The sequence below is a fragment of the Mercenaria mercenaria genome, chromosome 1, assembly GCF_021730395.1.
Source record: "Mercenaria mercenaria strain notata chromosome 1, MADL_Memer_1, whole genome shotgun sequence".
Classification (NCBI taxonomy): Eukaryota; Metazoa; Mollusca; class Bivalvia; order Venerida; family Veneridae; genus Mercenaria; species Mercenaria mercenaria.
Window position 1 is genome coordinate 119,163,668 of NC_069361.1, and position 16,890 is coordinate 119,180,557.

Consider the following 16,890-nt stretch of genomic DNA (forward strand, 5'->3'; position numbering starts at 1 on the left):
CTTGAATCCTTCAAGCAGGCAGTGGCCCTGTTCCAGTATTAAATATAGCAGTTGTTTTTAACCTTTTGTTACTCTACTACTGTTTTTAACATTTTAACAATCATGCTATGTTTCATAGTCTTACTATGTCTGGAAGACTTCTTCCAGTTTTACTTTTATTCTTCACTAATACCCGGCGTGCACCCTGCCCATAATACTCACGAGAGGCATGAGGCAGTAAACATAGATAGATAATGCAACAATAACTCCACACTAATGTGAGAAAAAATATCTTCAAACTATCATGCATTGGAATGGTTTAAGAACAGCAGTGAGTAAACTCGTTTTCTTCATATGGATGAAAGCATCAAAAAGGAGTCAAACTGCAGTATTATCAATGTCATAAGGTGTGTACAGATGATAACACATTGTATAAGCCAAATGAGAAGGATTCAGATACTGCTGTATAATCCATATGTAGGTCAGCAAATCCTGTCATAAAATTGTATTAATGTGACAATAATTGCCAACCCGTTGTCATGATGTACAGTGAGGACAGTGTCATGGTGTAGGTCCAGATTTAACAAACGTCAATGAGACGGATTCAATAACTATAAACCCGTGTGAAGGTTAACAAAATTGTCATTTGTGTAACCATTTCCTCGTCTTTTTGTCGCCGTTGGTTAAAGTTTTTGATTAAGTCAAATATCTCTGTTACTTTTAAAGCTATTGACTTGAAACTTAAAATACTTATTTACTATCAAAGTCTACATCAGGAGAAATAATCCCTTTAACTCTGATTTGAATTTTGACAGATTTGTGCCCCTTTTTAACTTAGAATTCTTTGGTAAAGTTTTTGAAAAAGTCAAATATCTCTGTTACTATCAAAGCTTTCGACTTGAAACTTAAATTTGTTATTTACTATTTAAGTCTACACCAGGGGAAATGATTCCTATAACTCTGATTTGAATTTGAACAGAGTTATGCCCCTTTTTATATTAGATTTTTTGGTAAAGTTTTTGATAAAGTAAAATATCTCTGTTACTATCAAAGCTTTTGACTTGGAACTTAAAATAGTTATTTATTATCAAAGTCTACACCAGGAGAAACAATCCCCATAAATCTGGTTTGATTTTTGACAGAATTATATCCCCTTTTAACTTTGAATTTTTTTTTGTTAGAATTTTTGATAAAATGAAATATCTCGCTGTTTGACATGAAACTTATAATACTTATTTACTATCAAAGTCTACACCAGGAGAAACAATCACTTGACTCCGATTTGAATTTTGACAGTTTTGCCCCTTTTTTACTACGTTTTTTTTTTTTGGTTAAAGTTATAAAGATTTTAAAACCTGGTAAAGTTCGAATTCAGAGTCAAGCACCGAGACAAGTTGAGCTTGCTGTCTTATGGATAGCTGTTGTTATCGTATGAAGTATATATCAGTCAGAGAAACATTAGAAAAAAAACTATTAGCAAACATCTATTTATTGCTCTCAGATTTGTATATTTACATTCAATTAATATCATAAACTCATTTTTACAGTCATCCACCATTTGTGTACTGTACATTAAAGCAAACCTACAGAAACAGTTGTTTTACAGTGAATAAGTAACTACTGTTTTTATAATGAGGCAGATAAATTACATTTACACACATGAAATGATATATTTTTTTCTTCTAAACAGTACCATGCATTGTAATCTACATGTAACTCCACACATCCTGAAATATTCTAAATGTTATATACAACTGCTGAGCATGGGAGGATGTCCTGAGCAACTCTTACATATTGTATAATATGTTCATAATGTCATGGCAATGTGTCTTGTACAGTCAAATCTATACTCAGATCACGTGAATATAAAGTCCATGAATTCTATTTCCAATTTTAACACTTGAAGTATTTTAATGCATATGTAAGACTATATTTTGAACATCTCTTGAACAGAGGTTTGCCAACATAGATGAAGTCGCATTTAATGCCCGTTTTAATGTCTAATGAAAGGACAAAAAATAACAATATGAATACTGTTATATTTCAAACGTTTTTCACGAGTTTTTCGGGATCACCTAGAGTTGCGTTCCATATGCTTGTTTTATCTCTTTTCACTGACCATCCATAGGATTTTTCGCCATTTGATAATGCCTCTTTCCTAGGAACACCAGTCATGGCTTGACCGAGGTTGCTGCTCAGTTCGCCAAGCTGCTTGGCATCTTTATAATGTGTGACTGTCTGTGCCATAGCAACAGCTCTTTCCGCTGGGTTTGTACTTTTGAAGACCCCTGAGCCGAAGAAGACGCCATCAGCCCCTAGCTGCATCATGAGGTAAACGTCAGCCGGGGTAGCTGAAAAATAGAGTTCACATTTTTACAGAATATTTTACTATATTTAAAAGCAACAAATCTGCATTCAAAATAAACGAACATGAGTAGCATGAGGTAAAGCCATAGGACCAATACCTTGCCAATATCGCCTTCAGGCACACTAGCTATGTATAATACCTTTAAATATTATATACGTATATATAATTTTGCAATTCGTCTTGTGAATGAATGACACATGAATTTTCTATATGGTTTAGATACATTCTACCTATATTTTGTTTGTATTTTTCAAATTAATCAGCACACCAGAAAGCATCCATGATTCTTACTAACATTTGTTTGATCGGTACTGGTAATGTGCATCAACGGGTTGTCAACAGCTAAGAAACTTCTGAAATGGCATAGGTTAAAACAGAGACACAAAAACATGGGGAAATGCTGCAGGACTGTATTATACTTTACCTATTCCTCCTGCCGCAAAATTGAGAACAGGCAAACGACTAGGCTCCGTAGTTTTCTGTAAAAGGTCAATAGGGACTCGTAGTTCTTTGGCGTAGTTATATATTTCGTCTGGGTTTAGGGCTTGGGCAATTTTTATTTGTTTGTTTATAGTTCTTGCGTGCCTGACTGCTTCTGCAACATCCCCTGTTGCAAATAAAAAGCTATTTAGTTCTAGGATACTGTATGTACAAATTGGACGATATCGAAGACACAGTAATATATCAATTAATGTCATTTAATTAAAGAAATTTTATAAAATGTTAATGTTGTAACCTGTGCCAGCAAGTCCTTTTGTTCGTATCATTGCAGCTCCCTCTGCGATTCTGCGCAGTGCTTCACCGGGATCACGTGCTCCGCAGAAGAAAGGGACCTTAAAATTATGTTTGTCGATGTGGTATTCTTCATCGGATGGGTTCAAAACTATAAGTAGAAACACACTTTTGTGTAACGGACAATATTGCTGTATAGATTAAGTTAATATTGCTTTCAAGATCTGGCAAATATTAAAAGTTGCTGAAATTCCAGGGAAATTACACAATTGCTTAATCTATATTGATGTAGTTGTTTGCGGTACTCTGAGATATTCAACATTTCATTGTTGTCTAAAGTTATATTTCTAACATGAAACGTTGATAAATAAGAAAATAACTCAAAATCTGTTTAACCATATCTTACCCTCTGATTTGTCCACCATGTCTACTCCGAGGGCTTCTAGAATCTGAGCATCGGCGAAATGCCCGATCCTCGCTTTCGCCATTACCGGTATCGTTACAGCTGCTATAATATCCTTTATCATCTTAAAAAGAAAATAAAATATGTTGTAAGATGATTAATTATTATTACTGTAGGTTTTAACTTTTTTTCATTCAGTATCAAAAACAGTGGTATTTAAGTATTTCAATATGAAAAAACCCTGGTATTACAAAGTGTATGCTGTACAAATGGGTTATGCAATATCTACGTATGTATTAGAGCGAAATCTATGTCTAGTCCGTCTATCAGGGCTATGTCCCGATGTGAGCCAAAATCAAATTAAAAAAGGAGTTACTAACCTGTGGGTCAGACATCCTAGCAACCCCACCGTCTCGATGTATGTCTGCAGGCACTCTTACCAGGGCCATTACTGCGCATGCCTGCAATTATATAGGTTAAGATTATATTATACGATGCATTTCAGTTTTTAACTGTTTTTAAAGAGCTTCATTTCTTTCTTCCAAACCAATACCGAGACCTTTCATTATTTTCACACATTCAGTTACAAAATTGCAATGCTCTAGATCTAGTAATTTATTTTGAACAAAATTGGTCAATATATTTCTTAGAAAAAAATAAGTAAAATTTGAACCTTTAAGAATGCTTCTTGTTCTTAACAAATCTGCTTTTATGTAAAAACAAACTCTGTTGGCAACTTGTAAACGGTAAAACTAAGTTTTAACATAAGATTAAAAGATTTAGAGTAGTTTTGCACGTTTTGGTTGAATTGCATTTGAAAATAATTAGAGCATGCAATGAATTTTAAATAAATACTATAGCCTAGACTTTATATTGATTATTTCAATTCATTCGTAGAAGTCTGTTACAAGGAAACTGTCAGATTAAGATTTTGGTCAAACGTGTGACCTTTGGAGTGTGAACGAACTAATTGTTCCCCTCGGAATATCAACATATGCCAACAGCAAGTGGGCTAGCAACATCCCTGGATATTGTATTTTGTAATCAAGTTGGGGGATTATTGAATTATAAAAGTACTTATCCCTGCTTCTTCTGCAATTCTCGCCTGCTCTGGATTGGTCACGTCCATAATAATGCCAACCTTTGCCATTTGTGCCAGACCGGCCTTTACCTTGAACGTACCTGCCCGGTAACAGACCACAATTATATAAAAACCTTCTTAAAGAATCAAGCTATTAAGTATTTTTTTAAGAAATGAACGTGCGTTTCATAACATAATTAAAAAATATTCATTCTGAAGCTACGAAGGAAGCGGCCACGTTTTATTACTTGAGCCCATGTCAGAAATCTGGCTGAAATAAAGTTTATGTAAGAGGTATTTAACAAACTGAGCCTGACGGATATGAATACTACAAATTTATGAAAAAAAAGTCTTTATTTTAATATAGAAGTTTACACTCTCATATCACTGTGTATATATGAGGTCTTTGTTGAATGAACTCTACTGTCAATCAAAGAAATATATCCTGTTTGTGTCTTCGCATCTCCATTTGGCAACACCAAGTTGGTCACACCAAAACCTGCAGATGAACATATTTCGTTACTGTGCATATCGTCTTATTCTTTATTTACGAGAATCTTAAATCAAAAGGCATTAAGAAATCTAAAAGTATTACTGGCACTCTTAGTCAGTAATGAAACTGTTCATCACGGAGCAGAGCAAGGATGAACTATTAGGACTTTCTTCTCGGGGCAGATAAAACACCCCGTAAGAAATTGTTGCACGATACCTGTTGACCATACCAGTAATTGTAAAACATGTATGTCTTTGTTCGGGGTTAAACACAAATGTAACGCATGTCTTGTTTTCTCGTGTTATAACAATTGCAGTATCCCGAAGGATCGGTTCCGAAGGGCGAGGGTACCAACGTATTCGGAGGGACAATGCAGATGTTATAACACAAAATGAACATGCGCTAACGTTATTCTAACATAAATGCGAAAAAATGTATTAAATAAATGCTTTATCCCTCAACGTCATTTAATTTCTATGAAGTGCGCGGGAATATCTGAGTTGTTGACGTGCCGTAATACGTTTACGCTTTGCCACGGAACGCGCATATATAAAAGGGTGTTTTAACAGCACGTGAACGCGAGAATCCCTCTGTTAACACACGTTTTCTTTCCTGTTTAAACATCCGCTAGCGATTCATGTTTAATTTGCCGATCCAATTCTGTCGTTCATTTCGAATGAACACCAAAAAGATGTTTTATTTCTTATATTTATGTAAACAAGATTGTATTATAAATTCCAATCTTCCCGGTTATTCTGTTCACCAGTCGGAACAGCTGCGACGTCATAACGTTCTCCCGAACTATACGCGGACGTCGCCAAAACACCGGCCCGTTATCTCTCTGCAGCCTTGACGTAACTTTCGCCGGTCATACGAAATGAATGTCATAGTTTTCAATGGAAAGAATAGGGCGAATGTAAATATAAAAATATGTTTTTATACAACAAGTGTGCGCGAGAATCTCTCTGTTTACACACGATTTCTCTTCTGTTAAAACACCCCCGAAAAGTTACAAGAACAGTAATTTTATGCTAGAATGTGCGATAATAACGTTCATTTACAAAGTAATGCATTTTTAGTAATCTTTAACTGGATGTATACAGTAGAGGTTGTTCGTTTATTAGTGGATACCTATGCCATACCTGCGCTGCGCATGAACTTAGTATACACATCCTGTTTGATATAGTATTATTATAACTTAGGTATATACAAATTAATGTAATAGTTTATTTCGCGGATTCGTTTCCTGATGTTCAATCAAATTTTGTTCACTGGAGTATTGTTCAACAGCAGTAAACACATATTTGTCTTTTGTCAAATGGGAACTGTACTCTTTAGGATACAATTAAACATGAATACTACACAATCATGGTATATACATCACTTAGCACGTATACTTGTTTTAATTAAACATAGATCCTATTTACGAAGCTTTTGATTTGCTATTTTCCGTGTGTGTTTTTATCAAATAAGTAAGTTTATATTAAAACACTGTTTACTTAATTCGAAAAAATATGTGTCATCTATCATGTAACATCTAAAACTACATCCCGGAGTCCGTAAATAAACATTCCTTAAAAAAGGTAACTAAAGAAATGTCTTTGGTTCAAAGACAGCTGTTGCAGAACAAATTAAAGCTTTCCTAAACCCAAATTATGAATGACAACAACATAATTATGGTCTATGCAAAAGGTAAAAATAAGTTCATGTGTATTAACAGTATAATGCATTAGGTTTAGAATAGTACGCACTACTGGTATATCTTTTTCTACCAATGAAAACAGAATGGAATTTTCTTACTTTCTGTAAGTTTGATTAACTGGTTGCGTGGTAATGTAATTTATCCGATAACCGTTAGCATAAATGTAATCGGTAAGTACTATATTGCATCCCGTGTATTAAGTACCGTCAACGCTTTTGCCTTTTTTTAAGTTAATTTTTAATCGAGTAGCACCGCAAAAGGTGGCACAGTTGCTTGGCAACGTAGATCTCAGATTGATGGAAATTAGAACAGCAAACAACGTGACAGACGAGCTCGATGGTCTTGTGATTCCTGGCGGAGGGAGCACTACCATTAGTATTTATTTGAAAAGAAATGAAATGGAAGAACCGCTGAGACAATGGATTCATAATGACCGTCACGTGACATGTGGAACGTGCACTGGAATGATTTTTCTCTCTAAAATGACAGATAACCAAAAAATTGGAGGCCAATCTACGGTTTGTACATTTTATTTGTAGGCCATGAAAGTTGAATATAGTTTTAAGAAAACCTTTCTTTTGTAAACGAAACGACCTCTTGGCAAAAGCAAGATGAGCAGAAATGCATTTAATGACTCCTAAAATAAGAAATAAATTGAATTTGGCACTAATAGTTTACTTCAAGTTAAAATGATAAACTGTACAATACAGATCTGTTTGAAAAGAAGAACACAGCTTAACAAAACAATGCTGTGCGAAGAGGCCGTTAGATGCTTTGGTGAAAAGTGAAGTGGCGCATGTTCTCAAATCCAGCAAGTTATGGCCCCTCTGACGTTATGTAGCAAAATATGAGTTAGAAGTTTTCTTTTTTCAGCTTGCCATAATGGATACAGAGGTGTCCCGAAACTACTTTGGCCGTCAAGTCCACAGTTTCGAATCACATATTCATTTAAAAGAAAAAGAAATAAAGGACACATTTAAAAATGAAAAATATCCTGGAATTTTCATCCGAGCACCGGCCATTGTAAAAACTCTTTCACCGGAAGTTAAAATTCTCGCAACATTGCACAAGTCGGATTTGGAAGTTATTGTTGCCGCGCAACAAGGGCACGTGATTTCAATAGCATTTAATTCGGAACTTACAGAAAATTGTTCATGGCATATATACTTTCTAAAAACAATCATTCATATGAAGAAGTCAAAATAATATTGTTCGTCCTCCACCTCTGATTCGTATGCGGAAGTTTGAGAACAGGTTTGTACTGGTACAGAATCCAGGAACTGTGACAGGAAAGGCCGTACCGGCGGCAGTAACCACCAAAACAAATCAACACCCTTTACAATATTTACAAATTTATTTACATATGATTATTAACAATGAATAGATGATATGAAATAAAAAAACTGATTATAAGAAAGAAAGAAAAAAAATCAAAGTTCAGTATCACCGGATACAAAAGATCTTACAGTTCCATTCTAAAGTGACGTGTCACAGTTCTTTAATTTAATTGCGAACTTTAAGTAGCACAAACAATATCAAAACGTATCTTGAAATAAAGTCCCTTTAAACCGTGAATACGTTGATTCCGTTTTGGCTCCCTATGGTGGTAGGTGATTGCATCCCTGAGCTGACTTCAGAGGATAACAAGAATCATCGTCTTTGCGGTTTACGGCACAACCATGGGACGAAAGCTCTGCGCTGGGAAAATCACATCCAGGCGAGTGAAGACAAGAGAACCCCGGGCATTGTACTTCCGGGTTATGACGTCACCAGGTAAAATCGTCTGGCGGAAGAAGCTAAAATATATAACACATGGTAAGCACCATAGCAAAACAAATACGTAAGGGCATATAACTGCTCCTTTGGGTACACCATACCTCCGTAGGCTCCCATAAATAATAAGTGCTACTTATACAAAACATATGTGCTACTAAGTTCAGACGTCACATGATTAAAATACGTCACTAATTACTTCCATTATTACAAAGATTACTTACTTAAAAGACTAAAGTTAAAGTATGAAAAAGATATGAAAAGTATATGATGAAACATTATAGATACGGACATGATAAACTGCAGCTATTATTTACAACTACAAATTAACAAAATTCAATATAAATCAAACGTTATATCATAGTTGGCATCCATATAATATCTAATGCCATACACTACAACGGACATTAATTAGATGTGCTATAGACTGGCACACAATTACAAATTACAGTAATATATTACATACATGGTACTAGACTTGCCATATAGATTTATACATAACAATACAATGCAGTAATGGCGTTCCATAATTAACAAAATGTTTGACATAAGTTTTTGAAACAGTGCTTTACAATTATCACGATACAAATTTCAGTATAAATCTAACATCTTATATAAACGAAACATTTTAGATTCCTCTTTCGAAATAATTTACAAAAGTCTGAAAAATTTAATAAATTATCCTAACATACCGAAACTAGCTAAAAATCATATGCCGAAAAGTAAATGTTACAGAATTCTGTAGAATGCACAAAAATTTACCAAATAAAAATCGTAATGCAAAAATCATACAAAAATCTAACAAATAAATTTCTTACCTCGATCGAGCATAAATTTCTAGCAAGAAAATAACTCAGACATAGATTCGTCTATAATGTCGGAAGGTGGTGTGCGCAAGGCATATCTAGTCCCGTCTATTTAAAGGGTAATGTCCCGCCAAATACTTAATTTCATGGGATTCACGGCCTATGCGTAAACTCTTGACTATTTGTATTTCCACGGGATTCACGATATAGCCGGGGAATCTAACTACTTTGGCGCGAATTGAAATTGACAATTTGAGGCCGATTATAGTGGTTTTGGGGATAAAAAACATAGATTACTGAAGTTTATAAAATATCAACTTTCTTATTACTGAACAGAATTTAATGAAATTTACATGGAAATTTAAGTTATGAAATACAGAAAAACATGAGAGGTATTTTATGCGTGAAATCTGACATTTACCTCAATAACTCAAAAATTTACAAAAAGATGATGCAATACCTGCATTTACACTACAGATAATATAAGGCCCGTATGTCAATTTGTGACAGGAACACTGCCCGCCGTTATTTAACTGAAATACAATAGCAATGTACTATTGAAAAACGGCGTTTAACCCGAAACAAACAAACAAACAAACAAACAAACAAAATAATATTGATACCCGATGTTCACTTTAGTCCAGTCAAGCCGAGACAAGTTCAATTTATTATCTTAAGTTTACAACTTACCGACATACGTACAGGTACTATTGTGAAATGTAATAGAACTATGTGTGAATTTCCAAACAGCAATCGGGCATACGCTAAGACATGATTATGTGTCTATTAACATTTAGCCTGCTTAATCTCTAAAACGGACTGGGCTATCATTCAGTTTGTGCAGGCTTATCTTGGTCTGCACTGGTCACAAAGGCAGAATCACTTGCCACCAAAAGGCTTAAGGTTAATAAAAGAAGACCTCATGCAGAGCTGTTGTCTCAAACTCCGAAACAGTGTTACTTCCCCCTGCAAAGGTTGTTATAGCCTATTGAAAGGTAATCAGCTTCTAATATTTCTGTATGTTTTTCATGTGTAAATGTTAGATTAGATGAGCATTATATACTTGTATAAAAGATACTGAAGGAAAAAATATGAGTTTTCAGTCCCATCTTTCTTACATGTTGTTCTTCCAAACTAATTATTAATTGGATCTGACTCCAAAATCATTCCTAGATAAATCATATATGAGAATATGAAATTTTAAGTACTAGCGCAGGAGTCTGAAATCATAATAATAAGACCCTGGAAGTCTATCTTTTAAAAAAAAGAATATATATATATATATATATATATATATATATATATATATATATATATGTGTGTGTGTGTGTGTGTGTGTGTGTGTGTGTGTGTGTGTGTATGTGTGTGTGTGTGTTTATTTTTAATATATAGTGGCTACATTTTTTAAAAGATATACTTCTAGGTTCTTATTGATAGAGTTTCAGACTCCTGTGGTACTAGAGTCAACACAGATAATGAAAGAAAATGTAAACAACCTACTCATGTTTAATATCTTATCTCGGCGAATAAGCACACAAAATGGCTGACTTTTCTTCTATAAAAAACTGACAAACTTCAAAGAGCAACAACAGACGCCAGTTCCTCTTTTATATGACTGTACTAGTAACTGACACTTTATTGAAGAACACTGCCACTGCTGAATGAAAAATAAAAGAAAACTGGCTGTAAGAACAATATTTTATTCAAACAAAAATGGCGTTAAAGAGTATACAAATAGGAAGTGCAACTGCACGAGTACAATCCGAAGTATTCTTTCGTGCTCAAAACCAATATTGGGAAAAGAGTTCATGGTGAGCCATAATTACAGGTGGATGATCCGGCGTTCGTCGACAGCAATTTTACTTAAACATCTTCTCTGAAACTACTGGTCAGAATTACACCAACACTTGGTCTGTAGCACCCTGGATAGGTCTCCTCTCAACTTTGTTCTCATGGGGGCACTAGGGGCCGCTTGCGCTAAAATAGAAAAAAAAAACAACTTTATACGACTTCTTCTCATGAACCACTGGATGGATCTTCATCAAACGTGGTCTGTAACCTCACTGTAAGGTCTTGACTCATTTTTATTCAAATAGGAGCACTTCGCTTTTTCTAGGAGCTCCTGAGGCTAAAAATAGAAATACATTTAAAAGACATCTTCTCATGAACCGCTTAATGGATCTTTATCAAACTTGGTCTTTAGCATCAGTGTAAAGTCCTGTCTCTCAAGTTTCTACAACTTTGGGCACTTGATCCCTTTTAAGGGCCGCTAGAGCTAAAAAATAGTATATCTTTAAATGACTTCTTATGAACAGCATGATATGGATTTTCATCAAACTTTGTTTGTAGCATCAGTGTGAGTATTTAAGTAATTCTGATATGTGTACTTTTGTATAAATGTTTAATTATAAGTTGACTGTATGATTGTTTATGTGTGCGAATGTATATTAATTGAAGGCCATACTGGAAATAAGTTGTATAATATTTGTATTTGTACACTTAGTATGTAATCTTCAGAAAATAAAGTTATTATTATTATTATAATTATTATTATTACTATTTAGGGACCGCTAGACACTGGCGCCAGATCAGAAAGAAAATGCCTCTGTACATGTTATACCCTACCCCTAGGTTTTCTATAAGAACCATGGTCATGAACGGGAAAGTGCACTAACCTGTTTCAATCGTACATTTCTCAACTTAAACGCGCAGTTCGGTGAATGGGTACCTAGTATATTGAACAAGCGATAATTTATCTTCCATCGTGCACCAGTCACATTGTCTCAATATTCCATATTACTGAGAATATCCACTTATTGTATGCTTTCGTCAACGTTACAGAAAAAACTTGCTTGAACTTCCCTAATGAACATCCGGTCTAGAGGTCACGGCAGTGCGCACATGTTTGGCGAAACGTAAACAAACAAAAACAGATTTTAAAAAAATCACAATTTTACACTAAAACTCGAAATGATGAATGAAATTCATCTTGTATATAATCTTTAATTTGAAATCGTACATTGGTCTGCATCTGTTCTGTATATTTTATTCATTTTGCACATTTTGCTGCATTTTCACATTTTAGCGAACACGTGTAGTAAAATGACGATTGACATACATTTTTACAACAGCCAATCAGAATGGTTTTGTAATCTAGAACGGAACTTCACCAGGGAAGTTCAAGCAAGTTTTTTGTGTAATGTTGAAATTACTATAAACTACGCGTTGTTTTTCTAAGATAAGAGGTATTCAAAAAAGTGACCGGTACACAATGGAAGATAAATTACCACTTGTTTGATATCCATAGTACACATTTACCCCACTGCGTGTTTTAGGTATGAAATGCGCGATTGAAACGGGTTAGTATATTTTCCCGTTCACGACCATGGTTCTTATAGAATACCTAGGGGTAGGGTATAACATGTACAGAGGCATTTTCTTTCTGATCTGGCGCCAGTGCCGCTAGAGCTAAAAACAGAAATACAATTAAATCACTTCTACTGATGAATCGCTTGACGGATCTTCTTCGAATTCTGTAGAATCATTTTAAGTTCCTCCCAGAAATTTGATTAATGAGGGCACTTAGCCATTTTAGGGGCTGCTAGATGTTAATATAAAAAGCCTTTAAACAACAGCTTGATGGAGCCTCATCAAATTTGGTCTGTTTGCATCATTGTTAGGTTCTTTCTCAAATCTTTTTTTCAAATGGGGGCACTTAGCCCATTTTATGGGCCACCAGAGCTTAGAATAGATATACCTTTAAACGACTTCTTCACCTGATCCGCTTGAAGGATCTCCATCAAACTTAGTATGTAAATCATTGTAAGATCCTCACTCAAATTTGTCCAAAAATGAGGGATATTGACCTGTTTTATGTTTTTGTCTTCTAAACACTGATATATTTGTATTACTATTCATGATTCAGTGTGTCATTTGCTTACTCAAGGTCAAATATTCAAGGCCAGGTGAGTGATTTAGGATTACGATGACTCTCTTGTCTAATTTTGATACTTCTTCACGCATGGGCTTATTTGGCTAATGGCTTTATGGGTAACAGTTCTGGGTCAGTGGAATTATTGGACAAGTAATGTTCAAACACATGTATAGAAACCTACATGACAATAGTGTGTCTGTGCTTTTTTGGACTCGTATCCTTTTTAAGAATTTTTGGGATCTATAACACACTTAATCATGTAATATATAGTTCTATTCCTGACTCTCAATTGTTCTTGTACGTATTTGTTCAGATTGAAAATCACTCATTTGGGAGAATGGTGTAATCTGCTTCTGCTTCTGCCGTTTAGCGTCCACAATCAACATATATTGATGTTTGGGGAGTATGCGCAGAAATAGTTCAGAGTTAAAAGATATAGTATGTACAGAGGAAAGTTAAAAACAAGAATAACTTACAGAGATTAGGCAAAGTGCTTGGACACCTGGAACTTGAAGGTTTCCATGGTCCTCACTGACACTATATCCTTTGCAGACCTGGGTTCCACTATTTTCAAAAGTAATTAATTAATAACAATTAAAATAGAAATGCTTCAATTAAATTACAATTATAATTACTTGCTTTTTTTAGAAGTAATTAATTAATTACAATTATTTTAAGGAAAATAATTTTTTATTTTTTTATTACTAGTATTTGGCAATATATTCACAAATAGAATCATGACGTTACTATCAAAGACATATTAATGATGCAGATTTAAAAGTCCTTATTGAATTTCGAAAACATGAACACTTCAAAGTTTACTGTCTGTCAGTGAACACCATTCACAAGGCTTTATGTAAATATCTTTGACAGAAGATGTAACTCTACATATGTGTGTAAAAACGCTGACCCCTGTCACGGCCCAAAATTTGGTCCAAAAGAGAAGTCTTTGAAAGTGGTGACTTTGAGTACGTTTGGTGAACTTACATCAAACGATTCAAGACATTTCCAGTACAATGTTGATGACGGAGTCAGACAGACATATGGGACAGACAGAAAGACAGACAGACAACAGACATGTGGGGCAGACAAAAAGACAGAGAAATTACCTACATGTTTTGTGCGTTATCCTAAAAATCAATCAATTAAAAACAATGGTGTATGTTTTTGCAAAAGTAACTGAATTGATAGCTTTTCTATGTATTGGCGTTGATGCATTGTAATGAAGTATTATTCGCCCGACCGTTGTACTTGGGAAAAGTGTTTGCTTGTTTGATAATTGAACTTTTATTACAATCTTTAAATTTTTCCTTTTTATTATATTTTTCTGCAAGAAAATGATGTGTTTTTTTTTCCAGATACATATTCAGTCAATTTGGAGTTGTTCAATTATTTCATATTTTTATCGAATACTAGTACCTGAAAAAATATCAAGAAATAATGTACCCACTGATTTTTTCCATGGAGGGGATATTTCCTGTTTCACTTCAGGTTTACATGCTTTGATGGTAGATGTTGGAGTTCTAGACTGGCGAAGATCCTCTGAAGATATGGCTTCTTCTGTCCTTTCCAACTGTGTCAAACTAATCTAAATGCTATACTGCACTTATCTAATACTAAGCTACAAGAAATTCTGTTCAAAGCTGGTTCCTTTTATTTCCCAAAAAGAACACCACTGATGAAAATTACACACAAATAAATATATGATGTTACACCGGAACAATGTATTGTGACCAAAATAATGTACTGTGACCGGATATTTTATAATATATTTGATATATTTCAATATAATAGGATTTTCTTGGACTGGGGTATGAGTTAATGAAGTATGAAATTGTTAGCTCACCAATTACCAACCCTTCACCACCTGTAAATCTGTGCTTGTGTCAAGTTGTGATGCTGTCACCCGTGCCAACCACTGTACAGTTTAGACCATTCAATCAGCAAATCATTCAATGAATATATGTGAGACAGCCTGAGATACAAGGCTCCTTAAACTTCATCCTGAAAATATCAATGCAAAATTAATTTCTAAGAATACATCTTTCTAATATACATGTACAAAATGTGTCAATGAATTATTTCCAAACAAAATTAGCTGAGTTATCCAGTAAAATGTCAATATTTACTGTGGCAGTAAATCAAATTACTTATAGAGTCACTTACTCTTATTACTAACACTCAAACTTTTACAGATTCACAGCTGTCAAATCAGTCAGTGAACTGTCAGTCACTGAAAATGTATGTGAAACACCAAAATCTATTGAACCTGTGCATTTCCAACGACGACACAAACCCGAAAGGTAGTCCACCGAAGTGTATTTAATTAAATAGTTTAACTGAGCTCAGACTTTAAAAGAAATAAAGAAAACTTTTGTGATATGTGCACTTTTGTCATGTCCATGTGTTTGTTGACATGACATTCCTGAGGAAGTACCCAACTTCCGGAAGTAACTCCTCTTTCTAACAACCGTTTTCATTGGCTGTTCGCGGGAATCCGTGACGTCATTCCCGAAGTACCTGTTTCGTCCCCAAATTTTCGTACCATTAAAATTCACCCATCAGCATTCGAAAAAATTCACACTGGCCACCAATGTCGTGTGTTCTCTTTCTCAAGGGATGGGGCGTTTTGGCCTGTAAAGGCACATAAACAAAATCTTGATAAATAAGTTATCGAGATAGAAAAAACTGCAGGCGCAAGCCATCAAGAATCTATTTCCAAGTGCAATTCAATAAATACAGCGCCGAATTACATAAATATGATATGGAAAGATGCATGAATACATGACAAAATGAACGCAATAACAATTACCTGTAAAGGTACAAAAACAAAATCTTGATAAATAAGTTATCGAGATAGAAAAAACTTCAGGCGCAAGCCATCAAGAATCTATTTCCAAGTGCGCATGCGTGTAGTTACATCCGGAAAAAATTCAAAAAAATTGAGGCCCGACATGCAAATCTTGTTAAGGCCTTTAATAAACTGGTAAGTGTTAGAAAATGTTAGATGGATGAATGAAATGAAAATGATATAGGAATTCATATAGGATCGGGCTGTATGGAAATAATACAAAATAATAACACATAAAGACATTTCATACAATATATACACGGAACGAGGACAATAAAACATATACACGAAATACTGATATTTGAACAGTGGTTTTGGACCTTGTGTCACATACGTAATATATCATCGCATATTTTTCCTAAAAGCAATTCATATTCGTCTTGCAGCTTCCAAAATTATACAGGTGGTCGATTGTTTTTTTTAACATAGTTTTGATTATTTTCAAATCAATTGACACCACAACCATTCATTAAACACATTCAAAACTGATGCAGAACTTTTACCCGTATCACCGTGTCCAACGTATACGTCGCATTTACGGCGGGTACGCTACATACATGGTATATTGTACGTCCCATTACCGGCATTTCCTGTTGATTTTGTCAACATTCTGTATGGTGAGGTAAGAAAAACTACTTATTTTCATTGAAGTTCAGCGTGTTTGTAGTAGCGATATATTCAGTACGAGCTGCAGATCATTCACGCTCCCCATGGTAATGTAATTTTGGGTAGTAATTCTCTAGTTTCTTCAAACATTTGAGTAAACCG

General features: G+C 34.6%; 1 protein-coding gene across 3 annotated transcripts; it reads right to left on the reverse strand.

Annotated features, from left to right (window-relative positions):
- Positions 1 to 1,481: 1,481 nt before the first annotated feature.
- On the reverse strand, positions 1,482 to 6,798 carry LOC123545266 (pyridoxal 5'-phosphate synthase subunit PdxS-like). 3 transcript variants are annotated; one of them, XM_045331609.2, is made up of 6 exons: positions 4,939 to 5,055; positions 3,863 to 3,943; positions 3,486 to 3,606; positions 3,084 to 3,230; positions 2,772 to 2,954; positions 1,482 to 2,330 (listed from the first exon to the last, which is right to left on the reverse strand). In XM_045331609.2, exons 2-6 carry the CDS (start codon positions 3,929 to 3,931, stop codon positions 2,023 to 2,025), a joined length of 828 nt encoding a protein of 275 aa, XP_045187544.1. In that variant the 5' UTR covers positions 3,932 to 3,943; positions 4,939 to 5,055; the 3' UTR covers positions 1,482 to 2,022. The 3 variants fall into 3 exon arrangements, with proteins under 3 accessions (XP_045187544.1, XP_053377932.1, XP_045187545.1); XM_053521957.1 differs by lacking the exon at positions 4,939 to 5,055 and having other exon boundaries at positions 3,863 to 3,999; XM_045331610.2 differs by lacking the exon at positions 2,772 to 2,954 and having other exon boundaries at positions 3,863 to 6,798.
- Positions 6,799 to 16,890: the final 10,092 nt, after the last annotated feature.